The following is a 15,683-nucleotide window of genomic DNA, read 5'->3' as shown; positions in this document are numbered from 1 at the left end:
ACGTGGCTGAGCCTCTAAGATGTGCTAACACAGAAACATTTCTGCACTAAGTGCTAGTCACCAGAACCTCCTCAATGGTTTCCCTGCCCCCACTCTGGCCACCTTACAAGTTGAGGGTGGGGGTGTTCAAAACAGACCAAACATACATGTCAGTAGCTTCAAGCCACTCTTAGGATGTAGAGACATTTTACTCTATCCACCTCCCCATTCACCCACAGTTGAATCAGGATTCTGGGCTTTAAACCCTACGAACCTAGACTGATCCTGGGCACTCTCGTTTTCTTTTTAATCCGTGGCTCTTTCCTAGGCTCCCACTCATCCTTCCTCAGGGAGACTCCCAAGGCCATGCAACTTGTCCAAAGTTTCTCACAGAACCACAAACCTCACCTTCATTTCAGTGATACTAGTCATGCGTTCATATGTTTGTGCTCTGCACTTTGGGGGAGGGTGTTTGGGCCATATCTGGCGGTGTTCAGGGCTTACTCTGAGATCTGTGCTCAGGGATCACTCCTAGTGAAGCTCTGGGACCAGTGGTCAAGCCAGAGAAATCCTATGTGGTTCCAGGGATAAAAATGGGGTTGGGTTGATGCAAGGCCAATGACTTATCCTCTGTACTCTTTCTATAAACCCTGAGCAATGCAGTTTATTACATTTACTCAATGAATGACAGGTGCCCCTGGGGAAGGGGCTGCGAAAGACTTTGGCACAGTGTAGGGATATTTTTCTTTTTCTTTTCTTTTATCAACCAGTCATACTGACTTTTTATTTTTTTAATGAATGAGTGATTGGGAGCAATGGGTCCAGAGACTGGGAGTGAAAGCTGGAGTGAAGAGGCTCTCCAGATTATTGATGTTTGTCACACTTGTGTTAATCAGTTGCTGTCTAGGCCCAGATCCTGCATCCCAGGAAAAACTAAATGATTAGCTCAGAGGGCGAAGAGCGCTGCAGCATTAATCATGATTAATGGCCACCTAGTCACCTGGGAACAGAGCCACAGCTACAGAAGTTCACACATCTCTCTCTCTCTCTCTCTCTCTCTCTCTCTCTCTCTCTCTCTCTCACACACACACACACACACACACACACCCCTCATATATGGGGCTGGGGTATGGAGGAGTGGTTGATGGACCTCCAAGATTATTTTTTTTTCCTTCTAGGCTTGCTATCTCTGCCCCATCACATGGTCCACCCCAGCTGCCAGTGTTTGTCAAAGAACATGTTGTAGGGGTATGATGCTACTTGGCTGGGAGTTGCTGCAGGAGACTAACGAAGGGTCTGATCATGATATTTTTAGTCCTGGATAGTTTACTGTATTTGGTGATTTCTCAAAACAGGGATAAAGCTTGCCAGGCTTCATTTACTCTGCTCTTGGGGTTGGAACACAGCCAGGATGGCGCAGGAAAGGACATGGATGAAGAAGAGGCAGAGCTGGGTTTGGCTTGGGGAACAGTGGTGTGTGTGTGTGTGTGTGTGTGTGTGTGTGTGTGTGTGTGTGTGTGTGTGTGTGTGAGAGAGAGAGAGAGAGAGAGAGAGAGAGAGAGAGAGAGTCTGCCAGTGCCTGAGTATCTGAGGTGCCTTTGAGGCGTTTCCAAAGCATTTGCACCCTTACTGGACTTGAAGTGTCATTGCTTTGGTCATCGTCCATCATCCCTGCTGCATGCTAGCCGCAGTAATAGCAGTTTGACACCACTACTGAGCACAGAGCCAGGAGTATCCTCTGAGCACCCCGAGGAGTGGCCAACCCCTCAGGACCCCCCCCCCCCATTTTGTTGGTTTGATTTGGTTTTTGGACTACACTTGGCAGTGCTCAGGAAATACTCCTGGCAGTGCTTTTGGAAACATGGAATTCCAGGGATTGAACCCAGGTCAGTCACATGCAAGGCAAGGATTGTCTACCATTGTGCTATCATTCTGGCTCCCAGACCCCCAAAATTAAAAAAAAAAAAAAAGAAATTGCAAGTCAGGCTTATCTCATTCTCTGCCTATCCTTGCAACAGGCCGAAGGATGGGGATTGGAGAAGCAAATTTACTGGCAATTTGATTTTGAGCTCAAGACCCCTCCTCAGACATTTTTTTTATCTCTGTCAGGTTTTTATTTTTGTTTTAGATTTTGGCCACACCCAGCAATGCTGAGGCTATTCCTGACTCTGCATTTTGGAATCACTCCTGGTTGTCTAGAGGGACCATATGAGATGTAGGTGATCAAACTGAGCTTGGCTGACTGTGAAAGGCAAGTGCCCTACTCGCTGTACTATCTCTCCAGACCCCTCAGTCAGGCTATTTGAGTTTTGTTTTTACTTCCATCTCCTCCCTTGGTGGAAAATCAATCCAAAAGTTGCAGAACTTTTAGCATAATGAGCAGCACGTTTGCTTCCAGGCAACTAATTTGGCGTATCCCATAGGTTCCCCCGAGCACAGCCAGGAGTGACTCATGAGTTTAGAGCCATGTGTAAGCCCTAGCTCGGCTGGATGTGCTCCCCCATCCTCACCCTAAAGCCCAGAACCTTTCTGGTATCTGTGTCCCCAAAACTGAACAAGTCTTGTTCCCAGCACACCTGCCCTCTTCAGCTCTCCTGGAGCCTTATTGGCAATGGTGGGATCAGGTACCTGCCCCTCAACCAATCACTCAGACCTGGGAAAGACAACACACCAATTGGCTCAGGCCAGGCGTTGACCATAGAGGGGGACTGAGGACTTCACAGAAAAAGGGCAAGGCAGGATCCCAGGGAAATTTGAGGCTACTAGGAGGGAGAGGGACCTTGCTGGGAAACAGATGGCAGCACAGCTCCCATCTGGAATGTATCTGTCCTGGAAGGCTAGCCTGACACTAGGCAAACACCTGAGTATGTGGACTTCAGAAGCTTCCTTAATAAGGAAAGGTTTTCCTCCCTCACCTTGGGCCCATTGCCTATATTTATGTAGCAGCCAGGGTTCTACCAGTTGGTCTTCCTCCTTGCCCCTGTGATGTCCAGCATGTTAAGTGACAGAGAAGTTCCTAAAGGCCTTTTCTTGCTGGAGATATGGGAAACCAGTTCAAGGAGAGGGGTTGGCCAGGCATAAATCCCGTGCCCACAGGATGCTCAGTGATGTCCAAAGATAGAACAGAAAGGAAGCACTACTGTTTGTGGGTCCAAGCACAAGGGCAAATAGAGGTAGTGCCACAGCACTTTCTGCTGTGGAAAGAGGCAGGGGACTTCCTAATCACGGCCTTCTTGGGTACAGGCACCATTTCCAGGGCACCTGGGGTTTCACCTATATCTCATTCTCTGAGTTCACTTTGTAGGCTGTTGAAGTCTGCACAATACCACAGGCCTGTGTGCAACCAGTGATAGTTGGCCTTGCACAGGCAAGCTGGGGAGAACTAGGAAGGAGCCAGTAGTTCTCTAGACTGACCACAGTGTCCATGATCTTGGTGCAGGCCTGGGGTGAAGAAGGTTGGTGAGGCAATGAAAAGACAAGGATTCTTGATCAGGACAGAAAACCCTGCAGGGCTCCAGGTCTCAAAGCCTTACGGTGTGGTGCCATAGCTTCTGCCTAGAATGTGTCCAGCAGGGATGGAGGGAAGGGAAGGGGTGTGTCTGCATAAACATCACAAATACTTTACAGTCTGAGTAAGGCTCCTCAGTTTCTCCTGCAGAGCCTGTTTGCTCTTGTTTTAGTCACAGTTTTATGGGACATTCCATCCTCTCAGCATTCATTAATCAAATCACTTCTGTCTCTTCTGTCTCTGTATTCTGCTCTGCCATCTGGTGTTCCCACAAGACTTAAACTCCTGAAGGCAGAGATCGTGGCTTATTCAATGTGGATTCAGGCCTTTTGGGTATAAGGTGTTTAACATGTGATGCTGGTGTGTACCACTAGTGGCTCACACTTGCATCTGATTTAATGAATACAAATCACTGTCCCGTCATCACCAATGTGTTAAGAAGTCTAGAGTCAAACTTCTCTTTGCACCAACCTGGGGACCTGGAACTTGGAGGAATCAGGGAAGAAAGAAGGTCACTGAATTTTGACTTCTGGGTATGAAGGAGGGGGCAGGAAACCCAAAGAGTGGACATTCTGCTCAGAGGGCAAAGGGCTCTGCAATCTTCGATGCCTCTGAGGCAGAAACCTTGAGACTGTTGATATTCCTGGGGCTCCACCCCACTGAGTGAAGGTTACTGACTGGGACACTTGGCTTAAAAATATGGCTCTGTCCCTGTGGTGTGGGGAGGAAGGCCATTCTATAAGAATCTCACTTTGGTTACTTGAAAGGCCTCCTTTCCTTCCGACAGCACGGATGTTCAGAACAGACCACTGTCTCTTGTCTATATCCTTTGTGGTCCTATGTGTGTGTTGGAGGCGAGCGTGTGTGTGGTCTTAAAGGTGAAAGCGGAAGAGCTCCACTTTGTTTTAGGCTGGGATGGAACCAGTTGGGGGGGGGGTAGTCACAAAGCCTGCCTGTGTGCTTGGTGAATAGAATGAAATGACCCACAGCCGTGGCTCCTTCCCCCAGCACCCAGTGTAGTGGGAACCCTTGTGGAATTTGGTAGATCTGGGGTCCTAGGGATTTGAGAAATATGAAGATGTCTTGAGAATATATACATACGTATATCTCTACTATCTATCTATCTATCTATCTATCTATCTATCTATCTATCTATCTATCTATCTATCTATCTATCTATCTATCTATCTATCTATCTATCTATCTATCCATCCATCCATCCATCCATCCATCCATCCATCCATCCATCCATCCATCCATCCATCCATCCATCCATCCATCCATCCATCCATCCATCTATCCACCCATCCACCCATCCATATATAAAAGACAAGTAGCCTCAGAAAAGGTTTTTCCCTTACGCAGAGTGCAGTCTCCCCCTAGGGGTCTGTGGTGATATAGCACTTGGAACCACAAGCCAAGAGCACTGGCAGAAGAACCTGGAGAAACACGACCTGGACACTCAGTGGGGAAGGAGTAGACACAGCCCTCGAGAATCTTGCTCCTTTGTCAAGTTTATTTTATTAAAATATACAGAACCGAATACTGGTGGGCACTGAGAACAGAGACTCTCCTTCAGGCTGTGCCCGAGGGAGGCGCTTCTGCCATGCAGACATGCGGCCCAGCCTGGCCCAGGCCACCCCAAGGCCTAGGCCCCATAGAAGCAGAGCTGCACCAGCTGGCAGGGCTGGGCTGGGTAGGGGGTCCCTGAGCCGGGTAGAGGGGCTACACCTTCCTGGAAGAGGAGAGGGGCGTGGTGACAGTGCAACTTCCAAGGGAAGGACCACCAGTCTGGGGGTGCTAAGGGGTTCTTAATGCCACACCAGTCTCCAGCGTTGGGCCACCCCTTCTTTCTACCGGGGCTCTGCTCTCCTGGGTCAGCCTGAGCAGGTGATGGAATGTAAGTGTGGGAATATTCCCGAAGGCCTGAGTGCCACCAGCAGCAGTATCTGAGGGAGGCTAGGCAGCAGGGCATCTCTCTCTCTCTCTCTCTCTCTCTCTCTCTCTCTCTCTCTCTCTCCCCATGCCCCTTTCCCCCTCTTTTTCCCTCTCTTTCACTCTTTCCCTCCCTCCCTCTTCTATCTTCCTCTTTCTCTCCTGTCTCTCTATTCTGTCTCTCTATGTCCCCCCTTCTCTCCTGGACATTTCCTTTGACCTCAGCCAGGGCTGGTCTGGCTCCAGCTGACTCCACCCCCAGGCTTGTGCTTTTGAATGTTGGTGAATTGGGCTGGGCTGGAGCCAGGCCTCAAAACTGCCACTGCTTGGAGGCACTGAACTGGCCGCTGTTCTTCTTCCCCTGGGCCACCCGAGGGAGGCTGCTCGGTCTCAGCCCAAGGGAGGACCCGTGGTGCAGAAGCAGAGTTCTTGGGTCCCCCTGTGAGCTGCTGGGGTGTTTGTGCTTTGTGATGGGGATGGGTGAGCCCCTATTCAGGTCAGTGCACTGCCGTAGGACACTATCCAGGAAGGGGAGCTCAGTCAAACTGTGGGCCAAGGGACAGAGGAAGGACAGAGGCAATTCCTAGCCAGGCTGCAGGGGACCATCACTTGGGACCAGCGATGGCTTTGGGGTGTAGTGGTCGTACCTCCCCATCCTCCTGGGCCCACATGCTCCCCCTTTCATGGTGGGGAGGGCAGACTGCCTCAGACCCTCCTCCAAGAAACCCCCCACACATGAAGGGAGGAGGGGCCCCTCCAGAGGCCCCGGGGTGGCAGGCATCCGGGTCTCCAGAAGCATGTCAAGCATGTCTCTGCTGCTCCTCTTCCTTCCTTGGCTCATGTCCTGCAGGCCCTCAAAGGGGGGTTCTAGGGGTGTGGGTGGTGGAAAGACAGGCCAGAGCAGCCCCACAGCCGGCTAGGGCCAATGATGGAGGCGAAGGTGACAGAGAGAGGGTGACCAGGCCACACAAGGGATCTGGGGGTATCTCCAAGAACTGGTCACTCCTCTGGCATGGGCACCCCTCTTGCAGCTGCTGTCCACTGAGCTCCCTGCCAGCCTGTCCCCAAAGGTGTGTGTGAGTGTGAGAGAATGTGTGTACATGTGTGAATGTGTGCCAAGTATGCAAGTGTGTGTAAGTTTGTGTATACATGTATGTCTACATGCATACATGTGTGCGAGTGAGTGATAGCGTGATATGTGAGCATGTGTGTACAGTGCGAGCATGAATGCTTGTGTGTACATATGTAAATGTGTGTGTTTTCTAAGGAGGCAGCTCTGGCAGGGCTGCAGTTCCTTTGGGGCAGGTGGCATGGCCCCTCGGGTGCATCCTAGATGACGTTTTCAAACAGCTGCATGGAACTCATGATGTTCTGGTCCTGTGGGGAGGGCAGGCAGCCTGTCAGAGCACCCAGGACTGTGGGGATGGCCAGCCTCACTCTCTGAGAATTCAGAGCCCTGGCAAAGCCAGGCTGCAGATCAGCCTGGGGGTGGGGGGCAGCCTCCCTGTGGGGATCTGTGGAAGCAGGGAGTGAGGCAGGGAGTGAGCCCCAGGCAGCGCTACAGGCACAGACAGGGCAGTGGAGGCCAGAGGTAGGAGGGCACAAGGGCCAGAAGTGGCCAGATGTGGGGCATCCCCAAGTCCTCTGCTGCCACCTACCTTCTGGCAGGTCTCCAGGAACTCGTCGATGGTCACCACCCCATCCCGATTCCGGTCCATTTTCTGCAACTCAAGCCACACCCTTGGTACAGTATCACCCCAGCTGGTCCAGCCTGAGGGTCTGGCAATGGGCAGGCTGGCTTGAGGGGCCCCCAGCTTGGACATGGTGTCACCTGACCCCGGCCCCAGCCATGCCAGCCCCTTTGTGGATGGTCTCCTGGACCTGCTTGTTGAAGCACATCCCCAACCCCTAATCATTTGCCTGACTCAGACCAGGGCAGAATCAGCAACCAGGGCCCAGGCTATGCTGGCTGCAGCTCCTTCCCCCACTCCTTTTACACCATCCCTGAAGGAGTTGGAGCAGCTCTTGGAAGGCCCCAGATTCCAGGATGTGAGCTGCCCTCCAGCTCTGGCAGCCTGCCTAGAGGAAATGATGTGGTTTGGGGAATAGGGGTTTAAGGTGCACTGCATCCCACAGCCAGCCAGGAGAAAGCCATAAGAGAAACGTTTTTTGTGTGTGGGTGGTGGATGTGGGTGTGGGTGGGCAGGGGACTTGCCTGAATTTCTCTTGGAGCCACTGGGACCCACCTGGAAGAATTTCTCCACATGCTCCAGGGGCGCATCCTCCCGCAGCACGGGGCTGGTGTGGTGGCCCATCATGTCATAGATGGACTTCATGATGGCCAGCATCTCCTGGGGGGGCTGCGTGAGTCAGGGAGGGTGGCTGTCCACCCTGCCCTGCCCCACTGCACCCCTGCACCACCTGCTGCAACAGGCACTAGAGGTGTTTATGTGTTTTGTGCCTTTTCTGAGTCTTTTTCAGAGACTTGACAGCTAAACACACTACAGTGGGCTTGGCTGACTCACTGTCCCCCTGTCTGCAGGAACCAGTCCTGCCCTCCCTCAGGCCCCATGCCCCCAGGAAAGCCCCTGAGTGAGTCCTGCTGGTGGGACTCAGGGCCAGCAGGGCCTGCAGGAGAGGCAGGAGGGGCAGTAGAGGAGAAGGCTGGCAAGGGGGAGAGGGCGCTGCAGCGAGTAGCCATTCTACCTCTTTGGTGATGCAACCATCCTTGTTGATGTCGTACAGGTTGAAGGCCCACTTCAACTTCTCATGTACAGTTCCCCTCAGGAGGACAGAGAGGCCAACTGCGAACTCCTGTGAAGGAAAGAGAAGAAAGCAGTTGGCCACTGGTACGGGGAAGACTTCCAGCTGCTTGGTGGCTGCCCCTGAACCCCCTTCCTGAGCTGGGCTTCTATTGCAGACCAGGCAGACGACGTCTCAGATCCATGTGTGAGCACATATGTGTCTAGGAATCGATATGTGTGTATATGTGAGCACGTGTGTGCCTGTGCGTGACATATGCACACATTTGTATGTGTGTGTGGGGTAAGCATGATGGCTGGTAGTATATTCTCAAATGAGAAGAAGCCATTTGAGCTGCAATGAGAGACCCATGCATGGCATGGCTGGAACCTACAAGAACCTATACCAATCCCCCACCCCGTGTTCCAGAAAAGCTTCTAAGGAGGAGGACACCCCTTGAAGCCACACATCAAGGCACCTGGAAACTTATATTTTAAAGGCTTAGCACTTGGGCTCTGGGACATCACACACGAGTGGCCTCCTCTGCATGACAAACAAGATGTTAATGTCCCAGTGGCCACTGAAATGGAAACCCAATGCTTTGTAAGGTTGGTGGGGAAGGCCTCATGTGTGTGTGTACCCACTTTTGGGTCCAGCCCTGTCCATCCAATTGTTCGCCCGGACTGTTGGGAATAAACGAATGGCTCAGGGAAGGAGAGGGAGGAGCAGGGCCAGGCACCAAAGACTTAGATCCCACTCAGACATAGATATTCTGAATCTGAGGAAGCCCAAGAGGAAGGGAAATAACCAATCTGGAAGAAATAAATATTATTTCATGAAAAAAAAAACAATTAACCTATTTGATTCAGAAACTAGGAGTCATCCTGAAAGATAAACTAGGTTTGTTTTGGGAAAGGAACAGCAGAGACCAAGAAAGAACTTCAGGGAACTGACAAAAAAGCCAAATGAAAGGGACCAGAGAGATGGCATGAAGGTAGGGTGTTTGCCTTGCATGCAGAAGGATGGTGGTTTGAATATCGGCATCCCATATGGTCCCCTGAGCCTGCAGGGGGCGACTTCTGAGCATAGAGCCAGGAGTAACCCCTGAGTGCTGCCAGGTGTGACCCAAAAACCAAAAATAAATAAATAAGGGCCCGGAGAGATAGCACAGTGGCGTTTGCCTTGCAAACAGCCGACCCAGGACCAAAGGTGGTTGGTTCGAATCCCATGTCCCATATGGTCCCCCGTGCCTGCCAGGAGCTATTTCTGAGCAGACAGCCAGGAGTCACCCCTGAGCAACGCCGGGTGTGACCCCCCCAAAAAAAACCCAATAAATAAATAAATAAATAAATAAATAAATAAATAAATAAATAAATAAAAGCAAAATGAAAGACTCAAAAGATGGACTGGAAGGTACATGCACTCTTCTAGAAAGTAGAAGAAAGCTTAGATGCTGACAAATCTATCTATCGCAGAGCGATAGCACAGAAGTTAAGGCGTTTGCCTTGCACATGGCTGACCTAGGTTTGATTCTCCAGTATCCCAGATGGTTCCCCTAAGACTGCCAGGAGTGACTTATGAGCTCTGAGACAACCTGAGCAACTTATGAGTTCTGAGCAACCCTGAGGACTGTCAGGTAGCCCAAAAAGCCAATAAATAGATTCAGTAAAAAATCACATTAGAGGGGCCGGAGAGATAGCATGGAGGTAAGGCATTTGCCTTTCATGCAGAAGGACGGTGGTTGGAATCCCGGCATCCCATATGGTCCCCTGTGCCTGTCAGGGGTGATTTCTGAGCATAGAGCCATGAGTAACCCCTGAGTGCTGCCGGGTGTGACCCGAAAACCAAAACAAAAAAAAATCAGATTAGAAAAGAGGATAATAAAAATCCACAAGATGGAGCCATGAACATGGTGGGAAGTTGAAGAACTGGAGGAAATGGGGGGAGGCTGTGATAGAAGTAAGGGATGAAGTCACATCCCAAGAGGGAAGATTGAGTCTGGGACAGCTGAGCCCAGCATGACTTTAAGTGGAGACTTAGGCAGACACAGTGTGTGGCTATTAGAAGAAGTGGCTGTAAGAGAGGATCTTGCCAGCTCCCAGAGAGAAAATCAGAATCACAGAATAAACAGAAGCATACACCCACAAAGTCAGGACCAGTAAGGAGCTCATAGGCAGGATCAGGTACTACAAACAGGCAGGATCAGGAACACACAGGATAATGTGCACATTATTTCACAGCAGCAATGCAAGAGCCATGAAGACTTGCAGGTTGCACCATCATTTCAAGGGGGAGACCTGCTCTGCACAAGGCCTCGTTCCAAACAACTACTAAGAAAGAGTGAGAAAAGTAGCTCCTTCCCTTCTCCCAGGGGCTCGCGTCCCCTTATCTGCTCATCCCAAAGAGATGGTTTATGATGATGGGAGGGAGGCAGACAGATGCAGGCGGGGATTCCCAGATACAAGAGGCCAACTGAGGGGTGTGGAAAGATGGTCTGCGTGAAGCACTGGCCTGAGGGACCACTGAGCCCACTCCAATGAGAGAAGAAGGTCCTGGTGGGTGTGGAGAAGTGGCCACAGCAGGAGTGGGCAGGCATCCCACTAAGGCCACTGCACATCTCAGTTACAGGCTGATGCCCCAAAGCCACTCAGGCCACAGGCTGGTTCAGGCCAACCCTCCGTCCTCACAGCACCATCCCACAAGGAACCATGGCAAGTCATGACTCCCACAGATAGAGTCGGTCACACACAGCTCCTTCCCTGTGCTGTCTGAGGCAGAGCCAGTGATGTTCAGGCTGAGACACTGCTGAGTGTGCCTGCAGCTGCTTGGTAGAACAGAGGATGGGAGTGTGGCCAGTGCACGCAAGTGGAGGAGATCAATAATGTACTTGTATGTGTGCAGGAGTTTGTGTGTGCTTGTGAGTACATATGTCCAAGTATATGTGCTTGAGTAGACTGTTGTATATTTGTGTGTGAATGAGTGTCCTGTGAGTGAATGTGAGTACACGAGTATTTTTGTGTGCATTTGTGTATGAATGTGTGTACAAAGTTATACCTGGTCACTGAGATATCCCCAGGCCTGGCTTGGCACAGGGAGTATGTCTCTGCAGGGGGAGTCAGAGAGAGGCCACTGCGGCTGTGCATGTCTGCACCCCTCTCCACCCAGCTGGGCAGATAGGTCTGCTGTGAGCATCAAGACAACAGTCATGGACACACTTATTCATTCACCAGATGTCTCATGCTGCTGGCACAATGGCTGAGCTGCAGGAACTTGAGGACACTTGGGGACCCTGCCCATCTGCAACTGTGACTCTGGGTGGATCCCTGAGGACCCAGAGCAAGTGCCTGTAACCAGATCCCAAAGTTGGCCATGAACACAGCTCCCAAGAGCAGTGCTGAGGATGCTTCTTTGGTCTTTCTGATCTCTGACCCTTTGGGGAAGGACATGAAAGTGACCTTTAACTAGATCGCTAAATGTTCATGACTGTATCAGCTATTCTGAATATCAGTGGCTGACCTACTTGGATGATGTCCTGGCACATTGCAAGGTTTGTTTTGAGCAAGCGAGGAGGGGCAGTGTGCTCCCTTCTCGGGGTCCCCCCCTAGACACAGGGACCCCCACCCACAGGCCCTGACTGTGTTGCCTCTAAAGACCCAGGATCTCTCTCCCCAGTGGAAAACTCCATCTTCTGCCTAGAGAAATCAAGAAGTCCTCAGGGTAAGCACACACACAACCAAATCACAGGCACCACAGAAAGGGACAGACTGTGTTCTGGAGGCACTGGTAGGACAGCCCCAGATCACTGCAGGCAGGAGCCTGAGAGCTGAGCTCTGCCTTTCCTGCTCCCCCAGACAGAACAATTGAACAGGCATGACACTGAAAAGTTATCTATCAATGAGACTTTGGCACTAGAGCCCCTAACTCAGCACCCCCAGACTCCATCACCTTAGAAACTCTCAGGGAGACACCACTGCCACTCAGTGGCCACCCTGCCACTCTCCCTTTGTTGCTGAACCAGAATTTCTGTGGGCTGGGCCTGGGCTATTCGCCTCCTCCCTGAAGTCTCAGCTCTTCTTAGAGACTAGCCAAGAACACACACATCCCTGGCACCTCCAGGCACCATGTGGTGTCACTGGAAATCAAGGGGCGAATACTCAGGGTTGAGGGGCAGGTCAGCCAGGCAGTGTGAGCCGTGGAGGAGCAGTGAGACACCCTCAGATCGAAGTGTGAGCACGTGCTCCTGGAATCCAGAGTCACAGCCCACCGACAGCAAATCAATTGAATGCTATTTTTTTTTTAAAAGCTCGAGCCAAAAGCAATAAAATCCCCCTGGGTCTCGTACACCCTTTCCAGGCCATGCTGGGCAAGAGGGCAGGGCCCTTGTGGTCACCAGCCAAGTGGGGGCGCCTTTGGACTAAGCCTCTGGTCCTGGCTGACCTGCAGCATGAAAATAAATAGAGCAGCATTAGAATGGGTTATTATTACACCAGCTTGTCCAGGAGCTTTCTGGCCTGCCTGCCCAGCTTCCTGTCAGCGCCCTTGGTCTGGAAACTGAGCAGGGAGGAACTGAGTTGGGATCGATTCGGCGGGCTCTCAGCAAGGTTTTCCTCCCCCCAAGAGGTTTCAGCATTTCTCCTGCAGCTATTTATACCCCTATATAGGCTCCTATAATAGGCTCCGCAGGTGAGGCTCTCCCAAATGACCCCTAGTGAGGTGCTGGGGAAAGAGCAGAGGAAGGCAGACTTCTTTCCTGTTCAGGGATTCCCCGAGACCACTCAGACTGGTGTGCTTCGATGGTGTTCCACTGTAGGATGGGTTCTCGACTGATGCCTCAGTACTGCCATCAGTGACAAATGCAGGCTCATCAGTATGGGCCACTCAGAGTGCAGAAAAGGCTGAAAATAGGGTGACCAGACAGCAACATCCAGGTTCCCCAACTGTGATCAGAGTTGGGGACGAGGCAGCTGGGTACACTCTGCCTTCTCGGATGGGTACCTGAGCTCCAGAGGGCCCAGGTGGGCTGCAGTGTTAGGGGGTACCTACCTCAAAGTGGATGGCCCCGTTCCCAGCGGCGTCAAAGGCGTTGAAGAGGAAGTGCGCGTAGGTGGTGGCATCTGGGGATGGCAGAGAGAGTGCTGGGGGCCTGCCCAAGGCAATCCCACAGGGTTCTGGCAGAGGTTCCCTCCTCTACAGCACTTCGGCAATCCCAGGGCTCCAGAGGCAGAAGGAGAGTGAGGGGAGAAGAGGAGAGCCCTAAAACTTACCTCCCTGAGGGAAGAACTGGGAGTAAATGAGCTTGAAGGTATCTTCATCCACCAGGCCTGTAGGACACTCCTGCAGGAAGTCGCTTCTCTTAGTGACCAGGGCTTTCCTGGCCTGGCTGGGCTCTCTCTCTGTTCTCTAGGGGCTGCTGAAGGCCCTTCTGAGCTTTTCTGAACCCTGGACTGGGGTGAGCATGAAGCAGGACCAAGCAGGGATGGGTGGGGCACCAGGCAGAGGTCAGGAGGCAGGAAGGGATCATGGGAGGCAGGAGGACACCAGGCTTAGGGGAGGAGGAGGCTGGACCCACCAACCGTGGGGCTGGCACAGGAAGTAGTGGGTATCTCAGAATAGAATTTGGGTATCAGCCACAGCTGAGGCAGCTCCAGAGACCTGGGGTTGTAAGGGCCCCTGGGGCAGTAGTTGAGCATTCACAGCCCTGGGTCCGTCCTGGACTCAGAGAAGGCCCTGGGGACCCTATGCAAGGCAAATGCCCTCCCCGCTGTGCTATGGCTCCAGCCTCAACAGCACTCACATTCTTAAAGCCCCTGTACAGTGACTGCAGCTCCTTCTTGGTGAACTTGGTCTGGGCCTGCAGCTGATCCAGCCCTTCTGGCTGGTGGCGCACTGTGGACAGCTCCAGCTCACTGTCGCTGCCATCTGGGGGCACAGAGCAGAGAGGGGGTGATAAGAGAGCAGCATTGACCTTGCACACAAGCCATGCTAGAAGCCCCATACTGCCCTACGTCTTCCTGGGCCACTCTGCCTCCAACTTGCTTCCTCTCGCAAGCACATTTGCCTTAGTTTACAATGGACAGGAGAGGGGAGCAGTCGGTCTTGTCCTAGAGCGTTGGAGTAACTGACTTTTACCCTAGCAGAATGATTTATTCTTTGCATTTGCTTGTCCCACCCGGGCGGGAAGAAGCTTTGACTTGGCCCCCTACCCCTACCTGTTCTCCACACATGGGGGTGGTCCTTCTCTTCCCAATAAAGACCTCAGGTCATTGGGCCCGGAGAGATAGCACAGCGGCGTTTGCCTTGCAAGCAGCAGATCCAGGACCAAAGGTGGTTGGTTCGAATCCCGGTGACCCATATGGTCCCTCGTGCCTGCCAGGAGCTATTTCTGAGCAGACAGCCGGGAGTAACCCCTGAGCACCGCCGGGTGTGGCCCAAAAACCAAAAAAAAAAAAAAAAAAAGACCTCAGGTCAGAGCGACTTCTGAAGTTTTGATTCCACAGCTGGTTTGTGCCTGCAGGTGCCCTTTTGCCTGCTTGCTGACAGCTTGCAGTGGAAGTGCCTGAACCTGTTTTATCTCCCTAACCTGTGTGGATTATTTCCTCTGTTGGCACTGCTTCTAGACCCTCATTCCCCAGTCCCCTTGGGATTGGGGATATGAGGTTTCCTCTACACTAGAGACACTGAAGAAAGGAAGGCTGGAAGGAAGTAACAGAAATACAGGCTGACAGCTACCTCTTAGCACCTCTTCCAATAGAGCCCTTCCCAGGCACGCTGCACCTTTCATACCCTTGCCCAGGTACTCTTTTGTGGTGTGTGTTACTCACATGTGGATGGAGCAGAGCAGAGACCAAAGCTTTTCCCATGAAAACATCACTACCATGATTGTCACTGAAGCCTCTGCTCTTCATTTAGGGTGTGTAGATACCCCCTCATGTCTTGATCCAAGAACCATGCCCAGCACACTGAACCCTTTAAGTGTTGGCAAAGGGCTTCCAGAAACTGCAACTTTTAGAGTGCTGGTGAAAATGAGGTCCTCAGCCTGGCAGGGTAGAGACCATCCCTCCTGACTGTGCAGTGCTATACTCAGGGAGACTACAGGGCACCAGCAGCGCAGAGCACCCCTCAGAGCTGAGCTGCATGCAGGAGTCTGGAGAAGCACAATCTCATCACACTGCACACCTCTGGACCCGAGACCATCTGTATAGCCACTCACTGTGACACCCTCCCCCAGTGCAGCCTCCTGTGGAGGCCAGCATGATGCCTGTAAGCTGAGCCTCCTGGGCCAAGGACGGCTCTGTGGGTGTCTCCCTGGAGATGAGGAGATGAAGAGATGAAGCTGCTGAAGGCTCTCGGGCCACTCAGGCTCAGCTGCAGGAGCTGTAGCCAGACCTTTGTCCTGCCCACTTCCAGCAATGCCTCCAAGCTGCTGCCGACTTTTCTGAGAAAAAGATTACTTTTATTTTGGTTTTGGGGCTACATTCAGCAGTGCTCAGGGCTTTGTTTGTGTCTATGCTTAGAGATC

The 15,683-nt window shown here is 52.0% G+C and overlaps 1 protein-coding gene across 2 annotated transcripts in view; it reads right to left on the bottom strand.

The window, feature by feature from the left end:
- Window positions 1-6,700: 6,700 nt before the first annotated feature.
- KCNIP3 (potassium voltage-gated channel interacting protein 3) overlaps window positions 6,701-15,683 on the bottom strand; it is a 74,625-nt gene continuing 65,642 nt past the window's right edge. For both annotated transcript variants that reach the window (XM_049785096.1, XM_049785095.1), the window contains 7 exons: window positions 13,959-14,083; window positions 13,429-13,498; window positions 13,208-13,278; window positions 8,129-8,236; window positions 7,669-7,773; window positions 7,081-7,143; window positions 6,701-6,799 (listed from right to left, as the gene is read on the bottom strand). In XM_049785096.1, coding sequence (XP_049641053.1) covers window positions 6,752-6,799; window positions 7,081-7,143; window positions 7,669-7,773; window positions 8,129-8,236; window positions 13,208-13,278; window positions 13,429-13,498; window positions 13,959-14,083 — 590 coding nt within the window. In that variant the 3' untranslated portion in view covers window positions 6,701-6,751. The remainder of the gene's footprint in view (window positions 6,800-7,080; window positions 7,144-7,668; window positions 7,774-8,128; window positions 8,237-13,207; window positions 13,279-13,428; window positions 13,499-13,958; window positions 14,084-15,683) is intronic.

This window comes from Suncus etruscus, chromosome 12 (assembly GCF_024139225.1).
Source record: "Suncus etruscus isolate mSunEtr1 chromosome 12, mSunEtr1.pri.cur, whole genome shotgun sequence".
Taxonomy (NCBI): domain Eukaryota; kingdom Metazoa; phylum Chordata; class Mammalia; order Eulipotyphla; family Soricidae; genus Suncus; species Suncus etruscus.
Note: the sequence above shows the minus strand (reverse complement) of the source record. Positions and strands in the feature narration are given on the sequence as shown.